General features: G+C 33.8%; 2 protein-coding genes across 2 annotated transcripts; one reads left to right on the top strand and one right to left on the bottom strand.

Annotated features, from left to right (window-relative positions):
* Positions 1–1,266: 1,266 nt before the first annotated feature.
* On the bottom strand, positions 1,267–3,595 carry TRIADDRAFT_61697 (uncharacterized protein; the record flags this gene model as incomplete). The annotated part of the gene is made up of 4 exons (XM_002117632.1): positions 1,267–1,344; positions 1,815–1,966; positions 2,130–2,178; positions 3,410–3,595. The coding sequence occupies 4 exons, from the start codon at positions 3,593–3,595 to the stop codon at positions 1,267–1,269; spliced, it is 465 nt and encodes a 154-aa protein (XP_002117668.1).
* Positions 3,596–4,598: 1,003 nt separating this feature from the next.
* On the top strand, positions 4,599–13,625 carry TRIADDRAFT_61696 (uncharacterized protein; the record flags this gene model as incomplete). Its single annotated transcript, XM_002117663.1, has 34 exons — positions 4,599–4,652; positions 6,144–6,260; positions 7,042–7,122; positions 7,198–7,341; positions 7,426–7,517; positions 7,590–7,665; positions 7,749–7,861; positions 7,986–8,049; positions 8,207–8,274; positions 8,350–8,446; positions 8,698–8,826; positions 8,911–8,998; positions 9,074–9,150; positions 9,360–9,413; positions 9,497–9,637; positions 9,778–9,855; positions 9,948–10,033; positions 10,101–10,166; positions 10,259–10,480; positions 10,565–10,654; positions 10,775–10,903; positions 11,001–11,052; positions 11,137–11,200; positions 11,294–11,406; positions 11,475–11,551; positions 11,639–11,729; positions 11,822–11,893; positions 12,017–12,085; positions 12,192–12,329; positions 12,425–12,544; positions 12,627–12,734; positions 13,023–13,121; positions 13,212–13,329; positions 13,420–13,625. The coding sequence occupies 34 exons, from the start codon at positions 4,599–4,601 to the stop codon at positions 13,623–13,625; spliced, it is 3,393 nt and encodes a 1,130-aa protein (XP_002117699.1).
* Positions 13,626–14,985: the final 1,360 nt, after the last annotated feature.

Here is a 14,985-nt window from a genome sequence, read left to right as displayed (position 1 = left end):
GCATAGCACTTCAGGTTTTTATAGCAATTGTGCATTAGTAATCTAAATAACTTCTCCGTATCGATCCTAATCAGTCCATTTTAACCTTTATAATGCTGTATTGCACTGACTAGTTCAGTTCAAAATGAGTTGGATAATTGCAATAAACATGTTCTTTATTGGCTATGATACTTATACACATTTCAGTTTGCAGTTTAATGAAATGAAGCGTATCACATTCAAAACATTGACATTTAAAGATAACTTTTAAATTTCAGCAGACATGCAGTATGTGACGATTATAGATAAGAAATGTATCAATTCCTATTTGATGCTGATACATTCCTATTTAATTAGAAAAACAGTTCATCTAATTTGCTAATAAGTCGGGTTTATAGGGTAAGATACGTAATAACTTGAAGGGTAGTAAACCTTTGCTGCAAATAACAGTGGAATTTAGAACAGATCGACACAAAATTTTTATAACAATGCACGTGGATATATACGTACGTATACAATATGGTCAGGTCAGTAGTTTAAGAGAATTAATTTCTTTCAAATTATTCATAAGGTTAACCAATATTTACAAGCTAAAGAATAAAGATGGACAATATCCTGATCAATGCATTCCTGACGTCGAGTTGTTTATATTATGGTAATTGAAAGTACATAATTAAAGTTAGCATAATTTCTAAGTACAATACTGAATTGGCATCGTTTAAGATGCAATTAATTCGGTATTTGCTAAAATTTATATTAGCCCTACTATAGTCTAAAATAATGCATAGCAATTTAGCGTAAATTATTTCGCGAATATGATTTACATTATGCTTAAAGTTCATCCTACATTTTAGTCCAATGTTGTGATTGGTTTTTGTAAATCTTTATTCAACCTTGAAGTAGCTGTGAATATATTTACCGAACTACTATCTACTGTATAATACACTGTGCTTTATATAGCATGTAATATAATATAATTTGAACAACTTAGTCAAAGATGCCTGAAATATTTAGTTTAAATTCGTTAGGCGTTAAATCTTCAGTTACCCATTTTCAACCCGTAAGAAGTAGATTAAGTAAATGAATTATGAATGTCCGTATCGCTGTAGAATTTGACTTCAATCTTTAGTATACAGGTAGTTTTAATAAAGCGATATTTTGCCTGGATAGACTAAATAAGTCAATTGTGTACCGTAATGTGACGAATACGTTTGATCATATTACCATAATATTTCATAGACGCAATTCTACTAGTGTACATAAAACACATCCTATTTTTTTATGAGTTTATCGTTCAGGTAGTTTAGGTCCGCCATCTGCAAAATTTCCTGTGACTTCAGCTCCACTAAAATCGAAGCCAGGATTCTATACCATAGGCAAAAACACACTATTAGAAGACAATAAAATAAAAGAGCTTTGCAAGAATTGTTAAGTTTATGTATCTAATTAAATAACATTGTACTTTATACTGCTAGTAATGCGGCAGTAGCACAGTTATTTTACTACGATAGCAATGATATCTATTTTCACTAATGTCATGGTCTCAATTACACTACGATATTTCCAACTCGATATCTCTAATGAATCTTATTGAGATTACTGCTGCTACAACACGTAAATCATCCTTAGCGTGATTTCTTTGTTGCAAGCTCTATACTAATTCTTATTCGCGGTCATCTACAGATTAACTTTACTCTAAAATCCTTTCAGTAAAATGGATCGTATTACAGGACTAGCTTAGACCATGCACCCATCTACCTCATTAGTAAGTCAGGAAAGTTGTATTATAGAGCAGCTATCATAATAATAAAATTTTGTTTTTACTATAAGTTAACCTCTCTTTGAAATCTTTCTAAAGTTAATTTCTTTTCCATTTCTGTCATTGTCCAAACATCAGCTTGGTACTTATCCTTTGTTAAAGACTTCCATCCTTTACCAGGATCTCGCACGGATTTTTGGCAAATTATCCTTAACAACTTCCTATCCTCTATAGCCATTGACGAGCCCATTTTTTTGTTTTAGGAGTCGTGGAGTGGACAGTCAAAAGATATGCATATCCAAGTCAAGATTTTTACGATATTTTGAAGGTATCACAGGATAGCAGTTATATACAAGATTTCAAATACGGTGTATCCCTACTTTTCCCTTACCTACTGTCCATACGCAATCCTCGCTGACGACATTACTGAACCATTTACCCTATATCGATTTTATTATAATATTAGTATGCCACTCTGTAACAGTCGTTAAAATTATAAAAGCTTGTCATTTTCAATCTCTTTCCCCGTAGGACTGTGCTTATTCGATCAGAGCTAATGTTGCGCAACTTCGATCATTGACTGTACTACAATTGTGATATCTCACTACAACACGATAGCTATTTCACAAGATATTCTAACTTCTGTAGCTACTCAATCTTCACTTTTACAACATAATATCCATAATTTTATACCAATATTGTGGTGGTAGTTTCATTATTGTACATAGTAACATCAACGTAGCATAGCAACTACTTCAATACCCAATTAGACTCTATTGCAATGTAATATGTCATCGACAGCATACTTGATTGCAACCTGTGAGACTCAATTTTGCACTATATGCAATATAATGTACGTATATCTAATCCACAGCTTATTCTAATTATTGCTGATACTTGAGTTTTTCATTGTATATATTATATATATACATACTGTACATCATGCTATCTAATCTACACTCGATTTCAATCTTAGCTGGCACTCAATTTTGGCTCTTTTGTAACAAGGTATCAGGCACATCTTAATACCTCCATTGAGGTTGAATTTTGGCTCTTCCACAACCAACTATCTAGTGCAAGGTTGATTCTTAATTAACCTATATATATTGTACATCATGCTATCTAATCTACACTCGATTTCAATCTCAGCTGGCACTCTATTTTGGCTCTTTTGTAACAAGGTATCAGGCACATCTTAATACCTCCATTGAGGTTGAATTTTGGCTCTTCCACAACCAACTATCTCGTGCAAGGTTGATGCTAAATTTTGCCTCTACGGTAACATGAAATCTAACATTGACTATGCAATCTACGATAGAATCTAGCCTCGATTAACACTCGCATTAACACTGGATGTTATTGATTGTTCTCCCATCCATCATGCTCTGTAAGCTATATTCTCCATTTGTTCTTTTACGAGACTATTGTATCGTATCATGCCGTCGAATCCATTGCATCTTATTGACCAAACCATGTATCGCTATACCTCAGGCGAGACCTACATTTTAATCCAATCGCACTATGCTATCCCACTGTCATCAGCATAATTGGATTTGCAGTCATATGTAATCTACACTGGCACTCCATGGACTGTCTCGAAGCTCCATTTTAATTCTAATCCAACCCAATATGTAGCTTACAGCCTACCAATAAAATCAATCTATTCCATACCTCGATATAAACTTGATCTTGGACTGCAACTTGAATATCTGTAGCGGTCAATTTGCAGGCAACATCTTTTCCTTTAGTACCTGGTGGAAGATTGATTTCAATGAAAACTTCATCGATGGTTTGGTACCATAATCCCCACTCGGTTTTACTGCTGACAATTTGCGTTTTCTCATCGAAATGGCTCATCCTGACTAACCATAACAAGAAGAACTGGAAACAAGCCTTTTAGATACTTCCTAAACTAATTATTGCAAAAAGAAAGCGTGTAAAAGAGCGAATTTCACAGAATCAACGATGGCATCCAGTCAGCTGGAACATGGCGGAGAGGAACTGGGAAGAAGCAAGATGGATGCTTTTAACCTACTATACCAAACACTCCATAGCAATCAGTGCTTTATACTGCAATCATGGAGGTCAATCTAGATGTGCAAGGGATTAACTTAGTTGCTCCTCAGTTTCGTATATATACTCTACTAACGCAAACATGCCATCAAGTCTAGTCAGTAACCTATAAGGAAATACGACTCTTCCATACAACAATCGATGAGCAAGCTATCCATCGAGCTAGCCAATCGCGGTATAACCATACCCCACTAACGCAAGTAGATCATTTGGTCTAGTCAAAAAGCTGTATGAAAATATTGCTGTTATAAAACTACCTGAAAGTCCTCCAAACTAATGCAAATATAGAGTTTAGCTTCATTAGTAGGCTATATGAAGAAATATTCGAATTTTGGCCATAGTTTATGCTCAGGAACAGAGAAGGACAGTGTTGAACGCTTTCAGTCTACTGTAGCAAACATTCCTTTAGCATAAATGGATTACACTGCAATGATAGCAATTGCGAGTTGGCAAAGGGATAGAGCGATTGATCCGTCGATAAGCAACGCAAACATGCCGCTTAATCTAGTCAGTAACCTGTATTAAAGTGCTCAAGTTGGAACTACACTAGGCGCAACAGCGATGGATTATAGACAATCAGTATTGCGCAATAGGTAGTAGAAACAATGTGCAGAATAGTGTCCATATCGAGTTCGTATAGTGATAACAAATCCGATTTTATCTACAGTATTATGTATGAATATTGACGCTCTGTTTAGGATATGGGCTGAGGTAACATGACAGCTCATTTTGCACACTTTCTCTTTTTGGCTTCACGGAAATTAACTACCTGGAAAATGCATGTCGCATGCGCAGTGGTATCCATGTGCCTGGACTCCATTTTCCTCCATCCATCATGACGGTAAGCCATGCTTAATCTTCTCGAATTGATCTCATTTTTCCGCTTCTATTTTTCATCAACACTCACCTATATGTTGTACCACTCATGGATCATGTTATTCCATTTTATTACTCTTCATTGGATGTCTTATTACACGATTATCATGGCGGACAAGTCAAGCAATGGTTGCAAGAGTACAGCCAAGTAACCGTCCTGAGTTTTGCTTAAACACCATTTCTCCAATCAGTCCTTCTCAATCAATCTTCTTTCCTTTGCAATTGCTCTTGCTTTTGTTGGATCATTACTTTATCATGCCATCAAATAGTCCTATTCTTCATTTGATATTCAATATCGTGATTATACCATACTATGATAATGGTGAACAAACCAAGGGATGGATCCAAGATACCATTCTAGTTATTTGATGAAGTTCTGCTTTAGTAATTCCATGTCTCCATGACCATGCTGACAATAAATAAATACTCTTCTGCGTGTTATATAGCAATGAAACGTGTAGTCCAAGGAGGCTCTTTTTCATCGGATATTTTATAAATTAATTATACAGCGTAGCATTATGACTGACTACATCAAGGACATGATGCAAAATCATTCTAGTCCTCCATGCAAGTGTCGATTGTCTATTCATCTCCAGTCCATCAATCTCCATTCTCATCTATCATACATAATCCACAATTGAATACTCTTCTCGATGTCATGTTCTGCTCTTTTACAAGTTTTATGAATAGAGGATTATACCATACTATTAATCGAGAAATGGATGCTAAAATGCCATTCAAGTGACTGTAATTGTCTTACATCGGTTCGCCAATCGGTTCTGTTTTACCAATCTGAATTCTCTTTCGTCATGGTTACCATCGTGCAGTAAATTCTCTTCTACGTGCTTAATGTCTCACGTCTAGTATTTCGCTAGTCTATGCCTGATGTCATGTTTATAATAACAACAATGATTAACATGTCAAGGAATGGATGCAAAATATCATCCAAGTTACTGTAATTACTTTACGATTGATTCTCCATTCATTCCTGTTTCGCCAATTCTATTTCTTTTCGACATGATATGCTATGCTTTGCAATGCTACAACGTTTAGTGATTCTCTGTTTAGTTGTAGCCTACCATAGCCATGTATTTTTGCTGACTAGTTTGATCACTAACTCCATATGCAGTCATTAGAACAACGTTCGGTAGCTATTCAAAATTCATTTATGGTAATTAAGAGTGATTTCCGAAATGGTATCGATGATGTTGCCATAAGGGTGAATGGTATTTGAATTAAAATCGTGATGATGCAACTCTTCTAAGAGTTCCTAGAGATACTGATCGAATGGCGGAATGATTGATACAATCGTGCAATACATTATGCATTAGCTAGCAGCAGTGGATACTGGCTTTATCATTGCTATTTTTATCATGGAATTTGCTATGTGCATGATGAATGATATTGTAAATGTTGTTTGATGGTAGAGAATGACTGGTTTATGTTTCCCTGTTAGACAACAATCCAAGAAAGTCGTAAAGGAACGACTAAAGTCAATACCTTACGTGCTATCGAAATTGAGATTCAGGCCAAATGGGAGCGTGAAAAAACCTTCGAAGTAGACGCGCCTGATGTAAGTGCAATATGATAATTGGCATTCTTGTCTTTCTTTATGCGATAAATAATATAGATCAAACTTTTGATAAATATCTATTATTGCAAAAATAAGTAGCTGTATTTTCAATCAATATAAAGCATCATAATAAAAAATTAAACATTTTCTCTCTTTATCTAGCGCGACAGTGAAGACTGGAAGTAAGCTTACTACTACTCATGATAATAATTTAGCTGTAAACGCATCTATTCATATGTATTTACGACAGTATCGATCAAATTTCGATATTTCTTGCTTACTATTTCCTTTTTAATCGAAAAGTTGCTTTTGTATCATTAATCATTTACGCTCTTCATACGTATATTAACGCCTACTATGCCTCATTAAATAGCCAACCTCGATATTTCACTTGCTTTCCATACCCCTACATGAATGGGAGATTACATCTTGGCCATACTTTCTCCATATCAAAGGTAGACAAAAAAAGAATATAATAATAGTGATGATGAATTAATTTACGTTATCATAGCCTCTCGCGAATCATCACTCCTTCATAAATAATTACGAAACATGATATACAACTAATCTAGTTATTAACTTTTATTTCGAATTAAATGCGTTACCTTGGCATCGATTTTAATCCAAAATTATGTCACACGATGGCTATACTTTTAGAATGAGGTCAGTGCATCTTTTCGTAGCTAAATTTAGTGGTATGATGCCAACAGTATTGGCAAATTCAGTACTGTGTAATAGGCGTATTTAAAAAATTAAAAAGTGTCAATTTATTTCATAACAGTTCATTTCTGGCTATCAACGTCTTAAAGGCAAAAGATGTCTATTTCCGTTTGGACTACATTGTACTGGAATGCCTATCAAGGTATATGACAACTTATTCTAAAATATTGCGGCATCCTTGATAAATTGACGACGTTACATTTAAACCTTATTCAAGGCATCGGCTGATAAATTAAAATACGAAATGGAAACATTCGGCTATCCGCCTGTATTCCCTGGTCGTAACGAATCTTCTGCGAACGATAAAGAAGAAAGTAAGAAAGAATTTAATCCCGCTGAAGTTGGAGAACGCAAGAAAAAGGTAAAATACAAGCTATTGATCTTGTATTAATTCCATGATTACGTTTGACAATCGTGTAAGATGAATTTATATTTGCTTACATAGGGTAAATCGAAAGTCTTGGCCAAAACTGGAGGGGCTAAATTCCAATGGGAAATTATGCGATCTTTAGGTTTAAAGGATGAAGAGATTAAAAAGTACTTCACTTTAATTTACTGTAAAGTGAAAGTTGTTTCATGATCGTTAATCGAAACTCTGTATCTTTATAGATTTGCTGATCCCAAACATTGGCTAGGCTATTTCCCTCCTTTAGCCAAGAAAGATTTAAAAAATATGGGCTTAAAGGTTGGTAATGATAACGGTTAATTCGAGGTACTGGTTGCCTAGTGTTACTAAATTAAGACACGATCGTGCAATTTAAAATTTAGGTCGACTGGAGAAGGAGTTTTATAACGACTGATGCTAATCCATATTATAATTCGTTTGTTCGTTGGCAATTTATAAGACTGAAAGAGCAAGGAAAAGTGAAATTTGGAAAGAGGTTTAATGATCTTTGTCTATATTGCTGAGTAGGATCTTGACATGAAAAAGTTTGAAACGAGATATATATTATGAAATTTATTCGGTATTCCTTGCTAAGTCTACTATTATTTTAACAAAAACAGATACACAGTATATTCACCCAAGGATGGTCAACCTTGTATGGATCATGATCGCGCTAGTGGAGAGGTAATAATACCGAATTCTTTATGATTGACTGTTGTAGAATATCTTAGCAAAATAATTGATCGATCCTGTTTACATACTTAAAAGTTTATTCTCAGGTTGCAAGCGATTGCCATGTTTATGCATAATTTCATTTACAGATATTATATAATTTCTATAGAATGTTGGCGGACAAGAATATACGTTAATTAAGATGAAGGTAGTTAGCAGTGAAAATGAAAAATTAAGGTACGCAAAAGACATTTATGAATAGTATTTACTGATGCAATTGGTGTCGTAATATAAATTTAATTTAATCAATAGGAAACTTATAGACAAGCCAGTTTTTTTTATCGCAGCAACTTTGAGACCGGAAACAATGTATGGCCAGACAAATTGCTGGGTTAGGCCAGATATGGAGGTAAGTATTGATTGCCATAAAGCAAGCAACACTTGAAAAGTTGACAAAGATTAAAAATTCTGGATACTGCTTAATGAAACGAATTGGCAATGCTATGTATTGATTTATACAATAGATACAAGTAGCGTAACATGTTGATTTACGTGCTTGTATGCAGCACTGTGTAGTTGGCACATGTACTACATTAGCAGTGGATAGGTATTTATATTGCATTCTTTAAGTCTAACTTTTTATACTTTTAATCTATCTAGTATATAGCTTACCGTGTTAATAACGACGAAATTTACGTATCCACCCATCGCGCTGCCAGAAACATTTCCTATCAAGGGTTTACCCCAGAAGAAGGAGTAATTGATGTTGTTGAAAAATTAATTGGAGAGGTAAGTGCTGCTAATAAAAATCTTATACATTTACTGTTGTAGACTAAACAAAGCCTAAGATAAATACTCTGTGTCAACATATAGGACCTTATCGGCGCTGGATTGAAGGCTCCGTTGTCTTCATATGAGAAAGTTTATGCTTGGCCAATGTTTACCATTCTAGAAGGAAAAGGTCAGCGGAAATGGTATCTTTAGTAATCATATTTCGTAAGGCAATTTAACAGCCTTTGGATATCTTTTGGTATAGGTACTGGAATTGTAACATCTGTTCCGTCAGATTCAACTGATGATTACGCTGCTCTTTGCGATATCAAGAGAAAAAAAGTAAGACAACAATGCTATTGTCGTTTAAAATTCTTAATTTTGATTTTATTTACTATTACCGTATTCAGGAATGGAATATATATCCATAACATACAGTGTGCATACACATTTAACGAATGCATTCAGATTAATGCACCCTATTAAAAATAGCTTTTAAAGGAATACATCTGTGTATTCAACAAAGATTTTACTCTTGAATTAATATATAGGATCTTAGGGCTAAATTCAATTTATCGGATGATAAAGTACTCCCATTTGATCCCGTAAGAGATGATGTTTATTGGTTATCAATTACTATTATTAGGCAATTACTGTAAACTATTTGTTAACCATTATAACACTTTAGGTTCCCATTATGAACGTCCCTGAGTTCGGTGATTTAAGTGCTGTTGCTGCGTATGAAAAATTAAAAATTACTAGCCAAAATGATAAGGAGAAGTTAGCGAAGGCCAAGGAAATGACATATCTTGGCGGATTTTATCATGGGGTAAAAAAGTAACATAAATGCTAAATAAGATTAAGGAATTAATTTTGGTTAATTATCTACTCTGATGAACGGACGATAATGTAATTGGTGAATATTCTTTCATAGAAGATACTTTATTCCTAACTCCTCTTAATACTTAGGTAATGTTAGTTGGTGATTTCAAAGGACAAAAAGTTCAAGACATTAAGAAAAAGATACAGAAATTACTAGTCGATACGGTTAATAAATTTTGATTGAAATGGCAGTATTGTGAAAAAGGTTTCCTAAACTTTGCGTATCATTAGCTAATACTTATAATTAAATATATCAGAATGGAGCAGTAATATACATGGAAACGGAGAAGAAAGTAATGTCACGATCAGGGGATGAATGTGTCATGGCGTTATGTGATCAATGGTAAGTTAAACAACTTCAACTATTTCAATGATGGAGAATATCTTAAAGAAATAATTATCAACAATAGGTATTTAGACTATGGCGATGATTCCTGGAAAGCTTTAGCTCGCAAATGCCTTGAGCGAGTTAATACGTAAGAGTTAATCTAAATTTATTAAATATTTTCAAGTAGCACGTATAGTTATCGATATTAAATTAATTGTCTATACGTTTACTTATGTATAGCTATCCCGAAAATTCTCGCAAGGGGTTTGAACGCACCATTACTGAATTACATGAATATGCATGCTCGCGATCGTACGGCCTTGGAACTTTACTTCCGTGTGATCAGCAATATTTAATCGAATCATTATCTGATTCCACTATTTACATGGCATTTTATACGGTTTGTCATTTGCTGCAAGGCGGTGTCTTTGATGGATCCGGTGAAAGCCCACTAAATATAAAGTATGTTATATCAACTTGATATTAAATAATCTGTATACTTGAACGATTTGATGTTGTAATTCCATATATTAAAATTTGTGATAGGGCTGATCAAATGACTCCTGAGATCTGGGATTATATATTTCATGATAATGCGGAAGTACCGCAAACCGACATTCCTCTAGATAGTTTGAAGTATGTACACATGTTGTTTTATCTGTCTATGTTAAGAAACTGTATAAAATACTATTTGAATGAATGGCCCTGGAGTTTTTCTGATGATTAATTCACAAAAATGATAATGCTGTTACATAGGAAATTAAAGCAGGAATTTCAGTACTGGTACGGATTTGATTTAAGATCTTCCGGTAAAGACCTATTACCCAATCATTTGACATATTTACTGTTCAATCACGTGGCAATATGGCCTGATGAACCTCATCGGTAAACTAGCAATTCATTATATTAATTAGTGATTCTTTACTTTTCTGATCAATAACATTGTTTGTAATACTAATGTATCATTTTTGGTATCTAAAAGTTGGCCCGGTAATCTACGAATTAATGGGCATTTATTGCTAAATTCGGAAAAGGTAATTCCTTAAGACATATATGCAGTGTTTTTTGATAATATCCACATGCGCATTGTATATTAAGCCTATTCATTTTACTTACAGATGTCGAAGCAAACTGGGAATTTTTTAACTTTATTTGAAAGCGTTGACAGATTTTCCGCCGATGGTATGCGCTTAGTAGATAATTTTATTTATTGCTATTCTTAGATCTAGTACCATTGCTTTCTCGTTAAATTTTATGCTATCTCATTAATTGTAGGAATGAGACTTGCTCTTGCAGATGCTGGTGATAGCGTTGAAGACGCAAATTTTGTTGAAAAAATGGCCGATGGTGGCATTTTGAGATTATATACGTTCCTAGAATGGACAAAGGTATGATTTTTTTTAGCTGACATAATATAAAGTGTAGTGCTTACATTTGTGCTGATTTATATTGTTAGGATATGCTCGAACTAGCAAAACAGAATGAATTAAGGACTGGGCCAATGGATACCTTTAACGATAAAGTCTTTGCAAGGTTATATCGGACATTCGTTTAAAATGATTTTAACCTAAACTTATAGAAAAGTTGATACTATTGCGTTCACATTTATCACCATTATAGTGAAATAAATAGCGCGATAATTCAGACTGATCGCAATTATGAGCAAATGCAATTTCGAGAGGCTCTCAAGACAGGCTTTTACGAGTTGCAGGTATATCTTTTTCAAATAAGGCATTAATTTTTCAGTCATTCGTATTTTTTTACGGTAGACTGTTAAACTATAGTATTTATTCTTCTTCACAGTCTTTTAGGGATAAATACAGAGAAGTTGCAGTGGAAGGAATGCATAAAGATATGATATTTAGATTTATTGAGGTGAGGATTTTGAATATTTTAATGAAATATAGTCGAAGTAGAACAAGCAACCCAAATTAACGCTATTACCCATGATTCTAAGTATCCAGTTGATTGACATTTTGTTCCTTATTATTTATTAAGGTGCAAATTCTTTTATTGGCTCCTATATGCCCTCACTTATGTGAACATGTTTGGGCGTTGATTGGGAAGGTTTGTAGTTCGATTTCCATTAGTTTTTCGTAAAAGTCAAAATTTTGGCTACTTTAACAAAGGTAGACAGTACTTCTAATTGAAATCACGTATTTATTTTATATAGAAGGGTAGTATTATGTCCGCAGCTTGGCCTACTGCTGGGCCTGTAGATAAAATTTTATTGCGGGCTTCTGACTATCTTATGAACGGTGCACATGATTTCCGTTTACGAATCAAGAATCAAACTGCTTTGGCACTGAAGGTAAATTGTTATTTAAATATTTTTGGTTTCGTTTAAATTCTAGGAGGTGCAATAGATATTAGCTTACTTATATGCTGATATTACGTAATCATTAGAAAGGTAAGCAGGCAGCTAAAGCAACTGCTAAGCCAACACATGGAACTCTTTTCGTTGCACAAACATATCCTGCTTGGCAAGAACTAATATTAAAATTTTTAAAGATAGAATACGAGAAGGTAGGTTTTATGTTATAGATAAAATATTTTAAAGTCTAATTGTAGAATAATTTTGTTTATTATGTCTCATTAATGATTATAGAATGAAAACACCTTCCCAGAAAATAAAACAGTCTTAGCTAAATTTAAGGGTGATCCAGTTGTTGCTAAAAATATGAAAAAATTGATGCCGTTTGTGCAATTCTTAAAGGTATTATAGTTTCCTAGTATAGCTTGTCAAGTTATCCAAAAACTGATTGTTTTGTAATTGCGACGCCTGCTGTAGGAAAGTGTTGCTAAAGAAGGAGTCCAGGCGTTAGATACTAAGATGCCCTTTGATGAAGTCGCTATACTTAAGGAAAATATAAATTACCTTAGAAAGTCATTAGAGGCAAGTTGATGACATTTGCATAGAAATGTTATAAGTGCCTTATCGTGCAGTAATGTTGGGTTAAGGCCTTTGATTTTAACTGATGTTGTTAAATTTGTTGCAATGCAGCTGACGGGATTAGAAATAAAATTAGTGAATGATGCCAGCGATAGTAAAGTGCGCGACACCAGTGTGCCTGGGAGGCCGTACTCTGTTTTCTTTGAAGCGGTATATAGATATAAAATTTTTATAATTGGCACTCGTATGATATAACATGTAATCCTTACTATACTTAAATCCACGACTATCTTATACTAGGTTACTGTGCAATTTATTAATCCGCAAGTCTGCAAACCGTATTTTTCATTTTACGCCGATATTCGTGATAAGGAGTCTATAAATGATGTTATCAGTCGTATATCTACTGAAACTAAAGGTACACTTGTTAATCATAATACTATCGAATTATGCCTTACCGGCGATCGTATGCTAAGATGATGTACATTACCGTTTTCCCTATTAATAGAATCTACGGACAAAATTAAACTGTATTATTATAACGATGCAGTTGGTGGTTCTAGAAGGATGCCTAATTTATCACGTCCTCTAGAAGGCAAAATATTAATTGCTGACGGTGCTACTTTCTATAGAGAAAGCGGCGAATTGGTCTTAGTTATGGGTAGCCAAAAACTTGTCATTGGAACAGATCTGGTGTACACTGTTGATTTATAATTTCGATAAAATCATTTTAAGTGAAATTACACCTATATTATATGTTTGATAGTATTGGTAGTTAGTGGAATAGAATATATTCATTTTATTGTTAGAGTGATTTCGGTAGTTTTATTACGATTTTCGGTTAGCTATGGTTTGCAGTATTAGTAAGTAATAAATAAAAATAACTTGATAGTAGTTTGGGATGTGTTCTTTTAATCAAGAGCCATTGACCTCAATACACTATTTAAGTATTTGTTAACAGTGAAATGTATGTACGAATTTCTTTCTAATATAAACAATTTTTCGTTACTTCCCTGTAAGCTGAAAAAATTTTATTGGCAATTTCATGGATCATTAAAATAAAATTCAAGTAATTCCTATCTAATTAGAATATAGACTTTGCAACCCTGATGTAAAGCAGAAAATAATTTTATAAATCTATTAAATCTCTTTAATCATTTTACTGTATCTCTTCACCCTATACAAGTGTGAAAACATGAGCAATAGATCAACGCAGTATGTAATTTATCAAGTAGACTATCCGCCATGAAAGCAACTGATGAAATAGTTTAGCTTACTATTCTTACAAGGTGACAACGGCAAGTAGTCGAAAGCAACAGGTGCTCCTTCTCAATTTGAGTCGAACACCGTGCTAATTTATAGCTACAGTATACAAATTGAGCGAGATCTCTATTTGGTTTATCATTGTTATTAATATGCATGGATGCCATTGTAACGATAATATTTTACTTATGTTAACGCCAATCTTCATTTTATTCTAAACCAAAAACATTTGAATGGCAATATTAGGCTATTATCTGACTTTTAGTTGTGATCATGCATGACTTCAATTAATTATTGATATTAGTCAGCAGATAGAAAGAAAGAAGTCTTGATAAGGACACTTGTGCAGTTTAATTTACTTCACCTCTATTTATTTTAGTAGTATTATTTACGAAAGACTGATGAAGGTTAACTAATGCAAGCTTATCCAATCTCGCCGATTGACTTTTATAATCTTGCTCTAAAATATAAGACATCCATTCATGATACTATACATCTATTTCATTACACATTCCGATAACTATCAATTTTACCAACTATATCTAATCGAGAATTTATGACTACTTTTTCCGAAACTACATATCTTCATGTTACGGAGCTCGCTTCATGTGCTGTGATCATTGGCACAAGTGTGCACGGTATAAAATCATAGAACTATATAAAAGGCTGGATATCTTACTTTTAAAGAGAGTCTCAATCAGGTTGTAGTAAAGAACACTGCGCTACTTCGTTATCTGGCTCAATAAATACCTTGCCTGTAAACGCTACCATTTATCTTTTGCTAGCAGTAAATACTGCAATAGGTTAGTTT

The sequence above is a fragment of the Trichoplax adhaerens genome, genomic scaffold (assembly GCF_000150275.1).
Source record: "Trichoplax adhaerens TRIADscaffold_27 genomic scaffold, whole genome shotgun sequence".
In the NCBI taxonomy this organism is placed as follows: domain Eukaryota; kingdom Metazoa; phylum Placozoa; class Uniplacotomia; order Trichoplacea; family Trichoplacidae; genus Trichoplax; species Trichoplax adhaerens.
The sequence above is the reverse complement of the archived record's forward strand: the minus strand, read 5'-3'. Positions and strand labels throughout refer to the sequence as shown.